Here is a 19,720-nt window from a genome sequence, read left to right on the forward strand (position 1 = left end):
ACATGAAAAGTTTTGAGGATGTCAGTGGAAAATAAACTGCAACCCAACAACGTACCTGCAATGATCTCCCGTAGTTTGGGATCCAGGTTGACGGTACAAGGCAAAAATGTCTTTACATCGCGAGCCACAAGAACTGGGGTCCTTGAAGACAGAAACACTTCAAAATTCCTTATATCTCCATCGATTTCAAGCAGTGGCTCAACATCTTTAGTTGTTGGAATATTCTTTGATATTCTTCAAAAAGAAAGAAATGGAAAGTCCATTAATGTTGCTACCAGAGTTAGACTCTGCATCCTTAAACTTGCTGCTTCTGTCCACAAGGAACACGTTACACACACCGTGTTCTCATTTAAAAATATCTTAGATGATAAAGCTAAAGAAGAAAAAATAATAATATAGTTCCAAATGAGCTGGGTGACAATGAAGAAGGTCAGAACAGGAGCAGGGTATGGACCAGAGAGACAAGTGGGGAAAGGGACATGTACACCAGGTACACTACAGTCAGCTGCTCCCTCTCGCTGACTGAGATGGGGACAAATGCACAGGTGGGAGCTAACAGCAGGGGAGAGGCTGGTCCTGAGACTTGAGCTCTTCAATGTGACACTATAGCTCTTTTTTTTGGGGGGGGACCTTTTAAAATAAATTATTTGGTTTATAACACAAACCAGAAAAGTGTTAGCGCAGGTTATTTTCTTCTCTATAAAAGGTTATTTTCTATTATGAAAGCAATGTATGCTTATTGTATAAACATAGGTAAAATAAAAAAACACAGAAGGTAGTCGAGAAAGAATAAGACTTAACTGATTAAATACAGTAATTTATAGTGAACTCTTATTTTACTTTTTTTGTAATTGAATTAAACAATCAACAATTCTGAATTAAGCAGAAATTCTCAAATGTAAAGGTAAGTGAATTTTAGTTGCTAAAAACCATTAATAGATATTATTACAATGATCAATAAGAAATTGTCTTGAAAGAAGAAAAATGGCCAAATGTTCAAATTCTGCATGGCACTTCTCCCAGCTAAATGCCATGTAGTAAACAGATCTGAGGTGCATAAGAAGATGTACCAGAGATAAAGGAACAGAGATGTTCAAACAGTTAGACAAGAAAACTGGCAGTAACCACTGTGTCCACTAACTGATGAGTGGGCACAGAAGTAGAGGAAAGTCCATACCGTAGAATACAGCACAGCAATAAAAAGGGATAAACTATATTGACATACAAATCTCATAATAAATAAAGAGTCCAGTCAATGTGCAGGAGGCCAATCCCAGTCCCTGTGAAGCTTAGGATTACAAAGAACCAGGAAGAGGCCTGTCTAGGTAATAGGCGTATTCACCTTTCTGATGGTGGGAACAATTTCATGGATACACAGAAATTCCAAGGGTGAAATTGGACAGCTTCAGCACAGGGGTTTACTTATGCTAACTGCCTCTTGAAGCTCTTTCAAAGTCCTGGCGCTCACTCTCTTCAAAGCACTTGCCAATTACTCAAGAGTATGTGCTCCTGGGTTGCATGAGGCTCCACTTTAGGGGAGAGGACATTTTCTGATCCTCCCAAGTGAGATGGAACCCTACTCTAAGATTAGCAACAGCTGCATCTTTTCTATGGGATCAGCACTTTAATGCTGAGACCCAGTACTTGGCTGGTAGCCAGATATTAAAAGTCATTCGAGGGAAAATCCAGAGAACAAAATTAGCAAACGAGGAAAGAACGGGGCTCTGGTGAGAAGACAAGGCAAGCAATTTTGTCTTGTGGATTTCACAAAGTACTGCTACACACTCACACACGGACAAAATAGAAAGCTCTCTGAGGTGGGGTTACTTTTAATAAAGTAAAACCACACTCAAACTGATTATTGAATACATTTAACATGTAATAAAAACCTAGAAAATGATCACATGGTATCATTTGCAAAGGTGGAAAAATATCAGAAATGAAACAGTTAAAAAGGTAGTTCATTTATTCTAAGAGTTTTACACACAAAAAAGAAGAGAGGCCAGGAAGATTTAGATAAAAACACACAGCTGACAAGTCACATGAAACAAATTAACCGAATCCTAATGCCAGCGCTGCTTTCAGCCTGAATGCGAACAGTGTTCTCAGCGTGGTGAACAATGCTGCTGTTCACAAGCCAAACGGCTACTGCTGCTTTCCAGATTGAAGTCTCTATTCTAACCTTTTGAGCTCAATGCATTAAGCCCTTCTGTTAAAAGAGACGTTTATGTAAATGATAATCTTTTGGCAGTGGGCCATCAAAATCATATGGGCCTTTATTTTTCAGATATTTTTTCCAAAGGTTAGCATTTAAAGAATTTAAATAACTTCACTTTTCAATTAAGAGAGAATTTAAATTTTCAGCACTATGAATCATGTGAACTAAAGTTGCCAGCAGTTAAATGGCCCACAGAACGCATTTTTATAATCTCAGGCATCGACGAGCTCCCAGGAAGTTTAAATGCAGTTTCTTTTGATGCCACTAATGGAACAGTACTTGTTAATGCCAACACTCATGTAAGTTAAAGCATTTTGATTATAAATGACACTGCTTTATAGAAGATACATATTAATTACTTGGCAGAAATTACATCAGCCTTTCATGTCACTTCCATTCAAAGGACCAAAACTATATGAAAAATTTTCTATCTTCAAGTATAAGCAGATCTATAATATAAAACTTACGAAGAAGATACCATATTTTTTCTAAAGCTATCTAATAATATAATTATTTAATAAGGGATTTAAATTAAGATTTACTACCCTACCCCCAATTCTCACTCAACATGATCAGACCCACGGCTTGTGCAAGCCAGGCAACCTAATAGTCTTTCTAAACTCTTGCCTGCCTTGGAACTGTATTACACTGAAGACAGATCTAACTTCCAGAAGACCATTACATTAACACACAGCCAAAAACAGGATAGTTGGTGTTGGGGGTGTGTTTTAGTGGAAGGGTGCTTCCTTAGCACCCACATGGCCCCCAGGTTCAATCACTAGCAAAGAAGGGAAAAACAATAAAGCCATCCAACTGTACTGCTAGAGTCAACAACAAAAGATATCACAACACAATTCATCTTTAAAATAATTTTAAGTTATATATATATAGGTGTGTGTGCCTGATGTGGCTATATGAAATTCATGGAGGCCAGAAGCTTTGGATTTCCTAGAACTAGAGTAACAGAAGTTTGTGAACTGCCACACAGGTACTAGGGACCACACTTCAGTCCTCTGGAAGATCAGCACGTGTCCTTAAATGCTGAGCCATCTCTCAGGTCTCACAAACCTCATTTTTATGACAGCTATTTTCTGTGGAACAACCACCAAAACCCTAGTCACTCCTCCCTCTTGCCTTCACCCATTGATTTCTCAGTCGTTCCTTAGCTTCAACACAAGATAGTCCTTATTCTTTCCTGCATGTCACATGTACACATCACGTGGGCATCTTTTAGTGGAATTATCTTCTGAAATTTCTTACTCCCCCACCCGCCCCCAGACTGTCACTTCCATCAAAGCTGAGAGCAAGTTTGGTTTTAATCACTAGTGTATCTCTAGTGCCTAGCATAGAATACTGTCATAGCACAGTTGCTTGATAAATACTTGTCAAGCAAATAGAAAATGCGCACGCGTGCGCACGCGTGCACACACACATACACACATTCTTCCCAAAGAACTCTATCCTTTCTGGATAAAATTTAAGTTTTACCCCTTCTGATACTAACAAAATTTTGTGCTTGAGAAAGACTAGGCAGAGCATATTGAGCTACTTTTCATGCGTGGTGTGAGGAAAGGGTCCAGGCCCGCTCTTTTCCAGCACATGGGAACCTACTGTCTAAGAGCCATTTGTTGAGAGGACGTATGTTCTCTACTCGCCCACACCTTGCCAGCCTCAGTTGTCTGGGCTTACCCTCCTGGCTGCCCAGTGAGCTCTCTGTGTCATTGCTATCCTGTTGGCACCAGTGCTGTGCTGTGAGTTTTAAACGTCGGAAAGTATGAGCCTTTGGACTCTGCTCTTTTTCAAGATTGCTGTGCTTCTGAAAATGAAGGTTACAGGGATTTGGAAAGACTTTTGCATCGGCTCGGAAGGGAACTTTAGACATCCCCACTATCCTAGTTACTTAACTACCCGGTTTGCGCACACTGAGTCCTCCCATTTATTTTATCTTCCTTTATTTCTTTTAGCAGTGTTGTGGTTTTCAATGAACATGTCTCTAACTGGCTTGGTTAAAACAAACAATTTCCTTTCAGATTATCCACAGAATGCGGACAGAAACACAAGTGATCTTTGTGTCAATCTGCATCCTGCAAACTGCTAGATTTATTAGTTCTAGAAGCTCTCCTGTAGATTTTTCAGGATACTCCCTATGCAGGATCATAGTAATTAGAGATAATTAGTGTAATTAGAGATAGTTTTATTAATTCCTATATGACTTGGGTCCTTCTATTTTTCTTGTCTAGTCACTCTGGCTAGAATGTTGCATGAGAGAGAGAGAGAGAGAGAGAGAGAGAGAGAGAGAGAGAGAGAGAGAGAGAGAATATGAGAATCTTAGCTTGAGCTGTTAGAACCAAATGCCTTGAACTGAGGCTTGAACAGCAAACATTAACATATCACAGTTCTACACCTCAGAGATGGCAAGATCGGATGCCAGATGGGGAGTCTGGGGATCCACAGGTGCCAGATGGGGAGTTTAGGGGTACAAAGGTGCCAGATGGGGAGTTTAGGGGTACAAAGGTGCCAGATGGGGAGTTTGGAGGTACACAGGTACCAGATGGGGAGTTTAGGGATTCACAGGAGTCAGATGGGGAATTTAGGGGTACACAGGTACCAAATGTGGAGTTTAGGGGCACAGGCCTTCTTCATGGTTTGCAGGGAACAGTCTTGGAGAGATGCTTTTCTGTTCTCACACAGAAACAGTGGCTCTCAAATCTCCTCTTGCAAGGGCACTAACCCAATGAGAAGAACTCTACACTAACTGCCTTATCTAAATGTATTTAACTCTCAATGTCTCAAACGTCTAATTCCAAACACAAGCTTTGGGCTACAATATGTGAATTTTGGCAGAACAAAAACACTCTCTCCATAGGAGTAGGCATTATTGCCTTAATTCTGACTTAGTAAAAGGTGTTCATAACTTTTACTATACTAAAGATGTACCTTTGTTAATAGTTCTAAGTTTTGTTTGCTTATTTGTCTATCTGTTTTCTCAAGAAAAGGTACCTAGGGAGGAAAAGTCAGTTTTCACTAGGGGTATGTTCTCTAACTGACCATGTTCGAGTGGACAGCCCCACAACCATGTACACAAAAAGGCAGCACTAATTGAACTCAATGATTAAAAAATAACAACATGAAGTTGGGAGGGGAAATGGGAGATATCTAAGAGGAGTTGGGAAGGGATTGGAATATAAAAATAATAAAAAGTTGTAGGCATGAAATTCTCAAGAATAAATAAAATATATGTCTAAAAAAGAAAGCGTATTTTAAGTCATCAATTGAATTTTCACTTTGCAGTCTTTATTACTTCTGTAAGGGTGGTAGTAATGTGTCACTTTCTTTTAACATTAGGTAAAGTTTGTCAATATTCTTTTCTGAAAAAAAAGTTCTTCTGATATACTTTTTTCTTTATTATATCATAAATTCAACAAATGTAACCATGTGAGAGTTATCCTAGTAACCACCTCTACCAGTATGAATAACTAAGTTTACCCTCTTCAGTATGCCATGACTACACTTTAGCTGCCTGACATTATTTGAGGTTAGGCAGCAGTACAGCAAACTTCAGGACATGGTGTGGCCTCTAGAGGCTTTTGACCCTGAATTATTACCTAAACTCGCATTCCCCTTCTCGCTAGTGATGTCAACCTGCCAGAACCTGTGTCCACATCTGAAAGATGAAACCACTACAACTCGTCCTACCTAACTGCAAAATTTCTGGGCAATTATGAAGTACTATAAAATGACAATTACAATGAATTTAGTAAGCCTGACCACCAAAATAATTACCTCAATTTCTTGCCTATAACCAAAGTTTTTAATAAAACATAATTGACATAAGGCGGCCAGGTAAGCAAATGAAGCCTATGTTACCTCACTCTGCTCCTAGCCTCAACTACTGGAACGAGTCGTTAGTAATTCGCCTCTGAAAAAATAGAGGTGAAACCCAAAATCAAAAATAATGATTTCTCACCAACGAGCAATTATCTTTAATAGAACTACTTGAGAAATTTTTCATATAAATCATTCATATGTATATTATATCATTACATATATATGAACATAAGAAAAGGAGGAAAGGATGTTTTTACATTATCATAACTGATATATATATATATATATTCAATTGGTGCAAAAGAAATGATTTACTATTCCAACCAAATATTGTGCCTTTTAAATTATTTTTTTATTTACTTGTTTATGTGTATGAATGTTTTGTCTGCACATATATATGTGCATTACATGCAAACTTGGTGCACAATGTCAGAAGAGGTCATCAGAGCTCCTGGAATGGAAATCATGGGTAGTTGTGAACCACCATGCTGGGAACCAAACCTGGGTCCTCTGCAAGAGGAGCAAGTGCTCTTAATCACTGAGCCATCCATCTCTCCAGTCCCTCAAATATCACTTCTTACTATGAACACTGCAGCCAGTATAAGGCAACCAGCACAGAACATTTACTAAGGTAAAACAACCTGATTACTTCCTAGGTGACATGTGATATAGACTTCATTGCAGAGGAGCGATGCCTGATTATCTTATCACCTAGCAAAGGCCAATGCCACTTCTCTAGTCTTTTAAGTGACGCACGTGCAGGCACCACTTCTCAGACAAACGCACCTCTTGGGTAGCCTGTCTATGTGAAAGTAACTCCAATACGATTTTTCTCAGCCCTTTCCTCCAGTGTGGCACCTCCACCTATCTTAAAATGATAGCTTGGCCTCAGCTGCTGTTGCTGAATTACTGAATGTCCAGCACAGCCCTACCCTGCTAAACTCCAGGTATGGGCCTTCAGTTTTAGAGTTTGCCGTCTACTTGTTTTATGAGGCAGGGTCTCTCTATGTAGCCCCAACTGACCTGGATCAGGCTGGCCTCGAACTCACAGATATTCTACTTACCTCTGCCTCCTGAGTGCTGGGGTTAAAGGCCTATAACCACCATGCCCAGAAAACTTATACATTTTTTTAAATGGAAAAACTAATCTAGAAGAATTCTGCTATGTATTACACTTGTCCTAGAATGCAGCAGAGCAGGTCTGCTCACAAACCATCCTCACTTTGTACTGGAGTTCTGAAGGAAGACGGTCCAAGAATGGAGTCGTAGAAGAATTCTGAGTGCTTGTGAGAAACCTCCAAGAAACCAAGACAAGAGTCTGGTGACCTCAGTTTCTTCAAAAACACGGAATTGTTCTTGAACTGTGCTTTTGAGCTCCTCCAAGGTAGCAGATAAGAGTGAGTTTACTTCAGATTATTCATTACAACTGGCTATCGGTATTTGTGTATATGCCTCTATGGAAAAACATGTTTTGCCATGTGCGGCTTGCCCATCACATGCAGTTTGCTTTTGCAATTGGATGCTTCACGCACGTGACTCTTCTTAGCCCTCAGAGTATAAACTGTCTGAGGCTTTGAAGACATTTGGCTATTGTGTGAGACTTTTGTCCTCCTCACTTATTGGCTCCATTCCCCCAGACCCCTTTAACAGCCTTTAGAGCAGTCAGCAATCTCAGCTATGTGCAGACTCTGGGACAAAATGTCTCCTCTGCCTCATGCCTACAAGTCTATTCTTTCACTGTTTAAAATCTAAGCTGCTTCCTGTTCACAAAATTAGACAAGAAAGTACTCTCTACACAGCCTATATACCACAAAGTGCATGAGTGTAGCAGTCAGAATAAAAGCCGTGGCCCAAGTGACAGGATTGTGTTAGAGAAGCAGGGCCAAGCTTCAATAATTACATACTACATACAACACTATATTGTCATCACAAAGGAAATTGAAAAACTAGTGACACTTTCATCTATTCTCAACAAAGGATTTTCTTGTTATGCTATAAAACTAACTAGAGATGCTTAAATGAACCTGAGTCTCTAATCCTTATACATAATTCTTCACTTCCATAGATTCTTCAAAAAAAATCTAATTAACTTGTTTAAAATATTCAAATATTTCAAATATTCAAACATATTCAGATTTAATTGGAATAAATTAGTTTCTATGAGCTATTTTATTTAGGGTCTCATAGTATTGCTGCCGGTGTATTACAGCACAATGCTGGCTTGGGAGTGAGCAGACAACAGCAGCAGAGGTGACCAAATTGTAATCTAGGATAATGAGATGGTTTCAATAAAGAGGTAAGAGGCATAATTCACAGCAGACTAAACCTGAGCACTAAACTAAGCACCCAAAGTTAACTTGGCCTCTACATGGCACTCACACACAGGAATGAATTAACTAATGAATAAATGAAATGACTGGAAATTCAACCTTTCATTACACTATAGTTCCCCTGCTATAGAAAGGGGAAAATAAAAAGGGGTTCACTTTGTCTTATGGCCAGGCACACTAATAAAGTTTCCAGTGAGATAGCCCCATCTTGTGGACTTCCTGAGTTCTGCAGGATGCTTCCATTAGCCACTCCCCTTCGTCATGGAAAGGAGTCAAACTGTATACTGGTTTTGTTTTTCTTGTTTTAGTTTTCTTGCCTTAAAGTTTATTTGATTTAAAAATGTATATCTTAAGCCCTCTAGCAAATATGGAACCTTCAATAATTAGAGTTCTTTAAAAATACATAAAGACATAATTTTCCAATACTGCAAGATAAATTGTAAACCTGACATAAATTATTTTGTACATTTCAATGTATTTCTATAAACTAAAGCATATTTCAGAGAAACTGGTTTACCGTTTGTATCCAGGAGTCTTGGTTAGTATGTCCCTGTTTCACGGACACTCAAAACTGTTAACACAGAGAAATCTTATCTTGAAAAAAAAATTAGCTTTATCCTATCAGAAACAAAACAAGACCTGGAGGTACAGCTCAGCAATCCAGTGCACATGATGGGCCCTAGGAGTCTGATCCTCACTCTATCCTCTCTCCCCATCTCTATGTCTCTCAGAAAAAAAAAAAAGCAAAGCTAGATAAAAACCTACTTAGAAAAAGCTTATAGCCACTTAATGAACATAAAAGTGTAAAAGTTTAAACAACGCCTTAAAAAATACAGACAACTTTCTGGAGCTTCCCATGTCTGCAGTTACCAAACACAGTCAGACTGAGTATTTATTTATGTGAGGTTTCTGTAATTTTTAAAATAATAGGAAAGATAAATTTCATGTTCTAGAAAGTTTGTATCTGGGTAACATTCCTACTTATATATTCTAAATATTCATATGCATATCACTGAGAAAATAAAATACATCTGAAAATTGTGTTTCCATCTCAGACCCACAACTGTCTCCTGCAGCTACAGAATACTGTCCGCAAACAGGCTGGAGAAACTCCAGATGCGGCTCAGGGTTTGTAACTCCTGCTCTCTGCTTTCCATGGTTATGCAGAACTCAGCATGGGATGCTGGGCAAAGTGCCCAGCCCACTGTATGGCACCTCCTGAAAGTAACTCAGACACTACAGTAGGTAGTGCTTTCCTTAGGGCACATCCAGAGCATGTCTGTGAATAACTGTTAATGGCCTAATAGACTCAAAATGATTAGCATAACAAAATGGAGTCACCTAAGTCATACAGTCTTGCTATGTAGTCCAGGCTGGCCTTGAACTCACAGCAATCCTCCTGCCTTCGTCTCCTGAGTGCTGGGATTACAAACATGTGCCATACCTGACTTTAAAGGGACAGTGGTGATTAGCTATAAAAAGAGACTTGTATTAGGAAAGACTCTCTCAAAGTGTCAGGTGCAAAAAGTCTACAACTCACAGCTTCGCCAAAGGCTTACAAACATGAGAGCCTAGAAACATAAACTTGGTCACAGGCTACAGAAATGCTGCTGTGGTTTCAGTGCCACAAACTAAAAGGGAGAAGTCACTGAATTGTAGATGAAGTATGTAGTCATCAACCATGACGGGCTTCAACTGTACAGTAAGCCTGGCACAGGGTTCACCTTCCTAACAACGAAAGAAGCAGTGCTCTGCATTCAGAACCAATGGAGCACCCGGAGGGTCCCAGCCTTAAGATAAAGCAAGACTTTGCTGGATCTCTGTCTGATACCTGCACCTTCCTCAATTCAAGCGCATCATCAGATTTCCCCACTCTTTTGGAAACACGCCAGCCTACTCTGTACCTTGTGTGTGAAAATGATTCGGCAATGTGTAAAGAAGTTGTAATTTGTGGAGTTTATTGTCATAAGGAGGAAATGAATACTGAAGAAGAGGAAAGCAAACCTGGGTACCAGAATCCCATGCAGTGCCTGTGAAGGAGCAAGCCAATATGAGGGACATAAAGAACCTGAAATTGGTGGGGATGTTGTAGAACAGGCTTCCCACACTAGCCACATTTACAAGACCAGAAGAATGAGGAGGGTGAGCAGAAAAAGCAAGTAGGAAAGTGTAAGGTCAAATGAGAAAGCAGAACAGCTGGAGAGGTGTCCTGACAATGTTTGAACTCCAGTACAAACCCAAGGCCTACAGAGAATTTTGGTCAGCTATTTTCCCTTAGCCTTAGGGCCCACTGTGTTCCTCAAAGCCTGTGACTTCTTAAAATTTTATTCATTTATTTTGTTTGCTCATTTGTTTTTATGTGGATGGATGTTTGGCCTGCACATTTTATCTGTATATCACTTATGTGCCTGATGTCAGCAAAGGCCAGAAGAGGGTCTCCTGGGACTGGCACTACAGATGGTTACAAGACTCCCAAAAAACAGGAGCCCAGGTACTCTGGAAGAGCAGTAGGTGCTCTCAACTACCAAGCTGTCTCTTTGGCACCCAAAGTTCATAAATCAAATTCAATATTACTCCATTAGTTGTTCTACTACCTACTTGCCTAGCAGTAATAGAGATCCTCTAATCTCCTGGGATCTACTTGGCCATCTGTCACAGCTGTCATCTCAGTGAGGATTGTCATACCCACCCACAGCTGGCACTTCTTCTCACCTCCCTACCACGTCTCCTTTCATCCTCTCCACTGGATTGTTCCTATCAGTTTCATTTTGCTCATATGCTTTTATGGGATCTCTGTCAGCTTTCCACATGGATATTCTATAGTAGTGTATCCCTACCTGGCTTTCATGAACTATTTCCTGATGTAGGTGGGCCTTCTGTCTATGTGTTACTTTCACTGGTTAAATAAAGAAGCTGCCTTGGCCTTTTGATACGCCAGCCTTTAGGTGGGTGGAATAGACAGAACAGGATGCTGGGAGAAAGAAAGCAGAGTCGGGCAGATGCCATGAAGCTCCGGCCTGAGATGGGCGTAGGTTAGACTCATCCTGGTAAGCCACAGTCACGTGGTGATATACAGATTAGAAATGGGTTAATTAAGATATGAGAGTTAGCCAAGAGAGGCTATATATAATGGGCCAGGCAGTGTTTAAATGAATACAGTTTCCGTGTAATTATTTTGGGGGTAAAATAGCCGGGTAGCCAGGCACCAGGAACGCAGCCTGCCACTCCTACAAATTCCCAGCAGCAGTTTTCTGTGAGTTCAAGGCCAGTCCGGTCTACACCACGTGTTCCAAGCCAGCCAGTGAGACCTTGTCTCAGAAGAAAACAAAACAATGAACAATTTCCTGAAAAATAATGAACTTTAAGTTTTGTTTGTTTTTTTGTTTTTTTTTTCAGTAATTTTTCTCACACCCTTGGATTGGCTACAAACCTGTTAGCAATAACAAATCAGAAACAAAACAGAAAAATTCAAGAAGGGTCCAATCTGCCTAGTTAATCTCCTTCAGCTTTTAAAAAATCTGCCAGACTGGAGAGAGTTCAGCAAGAACATTGGCTACTCCTGCAGAGAACCTGGGTTTGGTTCCCAGTACCTACATGGTGGCTCACAACCAAATGTAATTCCAGTCCCGGGTATTCTGGCTTTTGAGGGCACTGCATACATGTGTTGCGCAGATATACATTCAGGCAAAACACCTAGATACATAAAATAAAAACAAATGCATCTTTTAAAAATTCTGCCCTTCACTTTTATTTGTCATTAAGAATCTGAATTTAACAACTGGGCAGGGGTGGTGCATGCCTTTAATCCCAGCACTCAGGAGTCTGAGCTTGACAGCAGCCTGCTCCACAGAGTGAGTTCCAGGACAGCCAGGGATGCACAGAGAAACTCTGTCTCAAAAAGAAGAACAAAAACAAAAACAAAAAAATATAAAACAAAACAAAGTTAAAGCCTAGTAAGTTAAGAAAGTTTGGGCCATAAAGGAACAAGGTATACCCAAGGCCCGAGCCTGCTCCCAACTCAGAAGGTCCTGGGGGTTCACATGGTGAACCAGGGACTGAGCATGCCCACCCCATACCCTCACTGAACCAAAACAAATATAAAAAACAAAATGCTAGTTGAGCATGGTGGCCTACATCTCCAATTCCAGTTAGTTCTACGAGAGCCAGGACTATCCAGAGAAACCGTGTCTCAACCTCCTCCCTCTCCAAAAGACTCTGGATTTACCAATCACCTTCTATCAAGACTACAAATGAGCAATATAAAATCAGAAATTCATGTACCACTGTCAACATTCTACCTCATCATACAGTTTGCAGGCTCACTTTTCATATTAAATTACCATCCTATTGACATTACTTATTTTATCTAAAGTACAACTTCTGTTATGGCCACAGAATTGTTATTCCAATACAAGCAAACTTAGTTTTCTCTCTTATATGGAAAAATTATCAGGTGAATTTTGCAAATACTAGATTGATCTCTTTCACAAACAAAGACACTATATATGTAACTTTGGATTCTGAGCAAGTGAGTGTTGAGAATATACATGGCATATGCCTATAGAAATAATTGTACATAAGATATGAATTCTGAATGATGGCAATATCAAAATCTCCAAGAAGTCATACCATATCAAAAATATAGACTCTTATTAAGATTTAAAGCTGGGGGCTGGAGAGATGGCTCAGTGGTTAAGAGTACTGCCTGCTCTTCCAAAGGTCCTGAGTTCAATTCCCGGCAACCACATGGTGGCTCACAACCATCTGTAATGATGTCTGTCAGACATACACACAGACAGAATATTGTGTACATAATAAATAAATAAATTTGAAAAAAAAGAACACTTGCTGCTTTAAAAAAAAATTAAAAAAAGATTTAAAGCTATAAAAACATCTTAATGGCATCCATGAAACAATGTTTTGAACAGATATTCCTAGGATTTTCAATTTAAGACAGTGTCAGTACAAACGTCATATTTCGTATAACAAGGGGGACTTTGCTACTCAAAGTCATAATTTAAGGAAAATCACATGTAAAGAAAAAAGACTTGCAAATTCACCCAAGTGATGACAGGTGGAAACAGAAATGAAGGAAACATGAATGAGACTGGAGGGCTCTGAGAGAACTAGAGATGCTTAGATGCAATCAATTCCAATTTTGAAAGCTTTGATTAATAGCAGAAAGGGATATAAGACATGACATTTGCTAAAATATGACTAAATAACTTAAAGATATCAGATAGATCCATGAAGACTGAATGTTAATGTCCAAAGTCACTCAGCAAACAGCTGTTTCTGTGAGACAGGAATGACCATCATCCTTAAACTCCCTCAGAATCTACTCAGCTCACCTTTAAAATCCACGACTACCAAAACGATGCCACCCCTTACAGAAGTTCTTCTGACTATATCTTCTTGAGTAAAATACTGCTTGAGTAGTGTCAAAACAGGAATTTAGAACATTATCTTCATGAAAACTACTTAAATTGATCTTTTAAAAGCCTCCATCATTGCTTTAAGTGCCTAAAATACCAGAAATAAACTTTTATACTAAAATATTTCAATGATTGTCTAAAATGCTGCAATAGAATGTAGACAGAAAAATCTTTATCTACAGTTTTTATTTAACTCTCTTTCTTCTTACTAAATGTATGTTAACAAAAAAACCCTCAAATGATCTAGACAAAAGCTTTTAGCTCAACACATAATTGCAAGAAAATTACAATAATTGTACCAATTAAAATAATCTTGAATGAACAGTATGTCATCTTAATGTTCCAATAGTTTAGAGAGGGATCTACTTAATTAGCTAAAATTGCTTTCCAGTGTAAGTATCAAATGTCATTTGTTAAAAGTTGAACAATTTAGAAAATAATTTAACAAAGCAATTTTACAAAACATCAAGAACCAACATTTTCTTTTTCAGCTGAATAAAGCAAGCAGATGTGTCATCAGACTGCTATAAAAATAAATGAGGCTTTTTATGGTTAAAAAAAATTTTACTACTAGCATTAAAAATACTATTTTCTGATTGTTTTTACCAAATCAGATTTCTTTAATAAAATAAATAAATATTAATTATACACTGCTGCTTTTTGTCAGCTGTAAATAAAACTTTTTATTATTCAAATGACAAGCACCGAAGAGCTCAGCTACAAGTAAGAAGAAACAGACACCTAAATTGTTAGAACATGTTCCAATAGATGGGTTTCCAATATGTTGATCAAACTGTCTTCCTATAGTTCTTCATTATAAATTATTTAATTATTTCAAGTAAAAGCACTTTTGAGTTTTCAGATTGCTTTCTATACTCTTTTTCTCTTTCTTGGCTGACTGCAAACATTCTCTGTATTTACAGGTGTATTTATTTCTTAAAAAAGAAGAGCATCTCAGAGTCACTCTGACCAGTCCACCCTCAGATGGCAAGACCATCCAGGTCTGAGGTCTAAAGCAATAGGCTGTTTAATCATAGAGGGTTGGCATAGCCTCATTTTACTTTAATATGTATTATTCTATACTGATGTGATCAAAAATATTCCCCTAGAAAAATTCACTCCAATTTATATCCATTATATGATTAAAAACCTACTTTTCCCTTCAAAAATAATTCTTACACAATATTCTGTTTTTCGTAAAAGGGTACAATAATTGCTATTATCTCTAAACTACATGTTAAATATTCACTATTTCTACAAGACATTTTAATTTCAAAATGAAAAGATTTCAGAACTACCTATGAGGTTCTGATGGTGGGATCTGTAATGTAAACTTTAAGTTTCAAGCAAAGCACAGGCAATCTTTCTCTGTCTTTTAGCTGCCTCAAAGAGAGCAGTTCTGCTTGCCCAGGCTCTCCCCACCATGACAGACCTTTGAAATCATGAGTTAAATGCATGCTATCTCTCATAAGCTATAGTCACAGCCTCAAAAGCCTGATTAGCACAGAAAATGAGTATCAGACAAGTGGGGTGATTGCTATGGCATTCTTAGTAGCAGATAAGTGGGATGGTTGCTGTGGCGTTCCTAGTGCCAGACAAGTAAAGTGGATGCTGTAGGAATTCCTACTGCCAGTAGCCTTTAAGTTAACAGCCCATTTGGGCGTAGCCTCTTATACTATTTATGCCAATGTAAAGCGCACGTCCGGCCTCTTTTCCAGCTGCAGGATTTGGTTGCAGTTCTCCATTCCAGCAAAGGATATTGATTTGTGAGTCTACCCCTAAATAAATAACCCTCTATTATTCTCAGTTCTCAGCTAGTGTGGGATTTCTTTTAAGTGTCCATCTTCAGGTGGCTGCCGTGGCATTCCTAGTGCCAGACAAGTGGAGTGGCTGCTGTGGTATTACTGGTACCAGACAAGTGGGGTGGCTGCTGTGGTATTACTGGTACCAGACAAATGGGGTGGCTGCTGTGGTATTACTGGTACCAGACAAGTGGGGTGGCTCCCGTGGCATTCCTAGTGCTAGACAAGTAACGGGTGGCTGCTGTGGCATTTCTGAGATGTGGTTCAGAAGCCTCTGACCTGGTTTGCAGGAAGAATCTGGAGAAGTGGGAGATGTAGGCTAGAGAAGCTTCAGGACGCTCTAAGCAGAGCTTGTGAGCAATTACTGAAGGAGCTTAAGAAACCAGAACATTGATGGAACCAGGAACAGTAAGCACGGTTCATCAGGATGCAGCCGCAAAAGACTGTACTGAAAACAGGCCAAAAAGGCCATGTATACTACACTCTAGCAAAAATCCTGTCTACATTAAAAGAGATTTTAAGACTTATGTATCTGATTGTTTTGCCTGTATGTAGGTATGTGCCTGGTGCCCACAGAGGTCAGAAGAGGATTTTGGGAACCAAGCCCAGGTTCTCTGCAAGGGCTATCCCTCTGACCCCAAGTCCTGTCTATTTTGTTCACACCCTAAGATTTTAGGAGAGGCTGAGTTTAAAGGGATGGACTAACTAATCGGGCAGAGAAAATACTATCAGCTACTTTCAGTCCTATTAACAGGAAGAACTGAGAGCAACACTGGAGCAGAGGGATTTAAAAACCTTAGTTTCATAAAAGCAGCACATGGACGGTTCTAAAGCAAGAAAATGTGGCTGCTGAAGAGATGGGAACGCTACGAGGAAACTGAGTGTTCTGCATATTTTGGAGTCAGCTATCTGATGCTGGCTGGCTTTGCAGACATAGAGAATGCAAATGTTACAGGGTCATGGAAACTAAGTAAAGATTTCCAGAAAACGCTTAGAAAGACAGGCAGAAGGTGAGAGGGTTGGTGTGAATGCAGGCAGCCCTGGAAGCAATGTATAAAGAGTGAAGGTGAAGTCAAAGGCACAAGAGTGACTCAGGAAGTTAGACACCCAGGACCATGGAGCATCTGTTGAAGAAAGCTGCAGGCAGTAAGCAGAGCGAACCACACAAAGGCCACGGGCCTACCAACGGAAAATTACAGAGACAAGAACACTGAGCTGTTGGATCTCACTTCACGACAGCACATGCCTCAGGGTCCTGACACGGACCTACATGATCTAAAATTTGCTGCCTGGGTTAAGTTTTGACCTATGCCTGATTTCCAAGCCCCTCCCTTCCTTCCTTTGAGAAGGGAGATCTTTACTCTGCCACTGTAATTCGGAAATACGACGTTTTCTTTTAGGTATTGCAGGGATCCACAGCTAAAAGTCTGTCCTGGGTCTCAGATGAGACACTGAACTTCAACAACTGAACAATACTGGAACTGTTAGGACTGTGGGGACAGATGGATGGAACGCATTTCAAATGATGAAGACAAGAAGGTTACGGTTTGAAAAGATCTGTCAAGTATCAGGTTGGCAGGGTTGGATGCGAGTGCAGGCAGCAGCACACGCAGGCTGCAGGCCTGGGCAGGTTAAATGGTGGGGAGAGAAGCAAGCCTGCAAATGTAGATGCTCTCCCTGCCTTCTGGTCAGTACCCTGTGAGCAGTTCTAATCCTCCATGCTCACATTGCAGAACAGACTATACATGAATCAAAAGTAAATCTTTCTTCCCTAAAAATGAATGAAAAAGAAAACACCAAGCAACAATCTCTCAACAAAGAGCAGTGGTTTCAGAATAATACACTTTTTCCCACCCAGAAAATGACTTAACTGACAAGTTGTTTAATCCATCTTCTCTCCCACCTCTCCACTTGTTTTCAATATGTAAGCTTTACTTTCAATCAGAATATAAGCCCCCAAAGCTCCAGCATTTTGGGGCAATTATATGGTGTATCTAAGTTCCTCACTCGGCTTACATTTGTATACAGATGTATAAAACATAAAGGGAAGCAGGCACTCGGAAGAAGATGTGGATGAGACTGATGGTGCCAACAGAATCGATGTGAACAGGAGCCTGGCGAAGGGTGGGATGTGGGTGTTCTTTGTAATATTCTTATTCTTGAAAAAATGCTTAAGTTTGAAAATATTCTTAAATAGAAAAGACAATCAAATGCATGTACATCCTTCAAGGATACAACATGCTTTTCCATCTCTCCCTCTGCTCACCCCACCCACCCCTAGAACACACAAGAGCATAAAGAACAACTACGAAAACTTTGGCTCTCAGGAAAAAGTCACACTGAGGAAGAAATCAACTAGGATGAACAGAAGAAGCTCAACAAAAACAACTAAGCTCCAAAACACCTACTAATCTTGGTTCCTTAAGGAAAACAAGTTGGGCTGATGTGGATTAGCAGGAGAATATGTGACCACCAAGCACAAGGCTCTGGGAGTTTCAAGGAGACATGGGTCCAAATGACAACAGTGCAGTGCAGGCAGGGCCACAGAGACCTGATCATCCTTGTACTGACCTGAATCAGAGACCTTTTTTTTTTTCCAAATGCCTTTTTAATCTCTGTTTCATTTTATATTCTCATACTTCTGTTGCCTGGGGACCTTTTTTTCACTCTTCCCATCCTTGTCATAGTGTGCACAAAAGACCAAGTACTGGGAATCTACAGACTTCTTGGATTGTGGTCATAGTGTCTACGATCCTGAGATACAGTATACTTCCATGCAGTCTCAATCACAGCAGGTAAGGAGACTCATCTAAAGACCATTCCATGTCAAAACTCAAGACTAACATGAATACTGTCTAAAAATGAGAGAGAGACTGAAGAGGCAGTAGCTAACCAATAGTTAATTTTAAACAGAAAATTCATGTTTATAAGAAAGCAAACACAATTTACAAGAATAAATAGCAATTATCTGCTTTTTCTGGATTAGCTACTAGTGAAGTTAAAAAGAAAACATAGGAAATCTCATATACTAATTTCAGTAACTTGCAATGTTCTCTAAAAAAATGAAAAATGCAAAAAGGTCAAAATTTTAATCCTTGGTTCCATAATAAACATTAGCCCTTTGATTCCATGATAAACTCCACAGTGTTCCGACAGGAATCCAGCCTAGGAAAGTTTCCACGCATTGTGTAGGCACAATGAAAGGTGACCTCCCAGCACATGGAGAGCACGGGTGTGGAGCCTCACGGACACAATGAAAGGTGACGTACCAGCATGTGCGAGAGCATGGGTTTGGAGCCTCACTTTAAATCCCAGCTCTACCATGCACTGACCTCTGGCCAAGTGACTGATCTCTACTGTGTTCAGTTTTCTAGTATGCAGAATGAGAATAATGAACAGATCTCAGAACTGTGGGAATGAAAAGAGTTAACACCATGGAGTGCTCAGAATGAGTGGCAAATGGAGTCAGAGTGACTGCATGAGACTGGGTAACCTGGGGAGTTATTTAATTTCAGAACCTCTATCTTCCTTGCAAGAAATTGTTCTAAAGGCTCCATGTTAACTCTAATAACTGTTCATCTAGCAAACATTCACAATTACCTAACTCCTGAGTCAAGGCAGACAAGTTTACTCAGGAAATAAAGTTTAGTGTTTTAACAAGCAAAAACAAGTCCACTCATGACCTCACAATAAGATGAGGTATTGGCAGCACACTGGCAGCGCACACCTTTAATCCTAGAATTCAGGAGGCAGAGGCAGGTGCATCTCTGTGAGTTCGAGACCAGCCTGCTCTACAAGAGCTACTTCTAGGAAGGTTCCAAAGCCACAGAGAAACCCTGTCTCTAGAAAAAAAAAAAAACTAAACAACAAACAAACACCACAAAAATAATATACTAACCATACTTTAAGGGAATAAAAATTATCCAAACTCCTAAAGGTTATAAACTGTGAACTATATTAATATTTTATCTATATTCTAAAATAGTTTCAATCATACCAAATTCTATAAAACTTTACATAGTTTCTGCAAGCTATCTTTTTCTAAGAATCAGTTTATTATTTTATTAGACTAGAAACTGGGCCTTGAAGCTACTGTAAGTGTTCTGG

The 19,720-nt window shown here is 39.5% G+C and overlaps 1 protein-coding gene across 10 annotated transcripts in view; it reads right to left on the minus strand.

The window, feature by feature from the left end:
• Nucleotides 1–19,720, minus strand: part of Kidins220 (kinase D interacting substrate 220) — an 89,087-nt gene that overhangs the window by 22,344 nt on the left and 47,023 nt on the right. For all 10 annotated transcript variants that reach the window (XM_048439802.3, XM_048439800.3, XM_048439798.3 and 7 more), the window contains exon 23: nt 56–234. In XM_048439802.3, the coding sequence (XP_048295759.1) occupies nt 56–234 (179 nt within the window). The remainder of the gene's footprint in view (nt 1–55; nt 235–19,720) is intronic.

Source organism: Myodes glareolus, chromosome 6 (genome assembly GCF_982192425.1).
Source record: "Myodes glareolus chromosome 6, mMyoGla1.1, whole genome shotgun sequence".
Classification (NCBI taxonomy): domain Eukaryota; kingdom Metazoa; phylum Chordata; class Mammalia; order Rodentia; family Cricetidae; genus Myodes; species Myodes glareolus.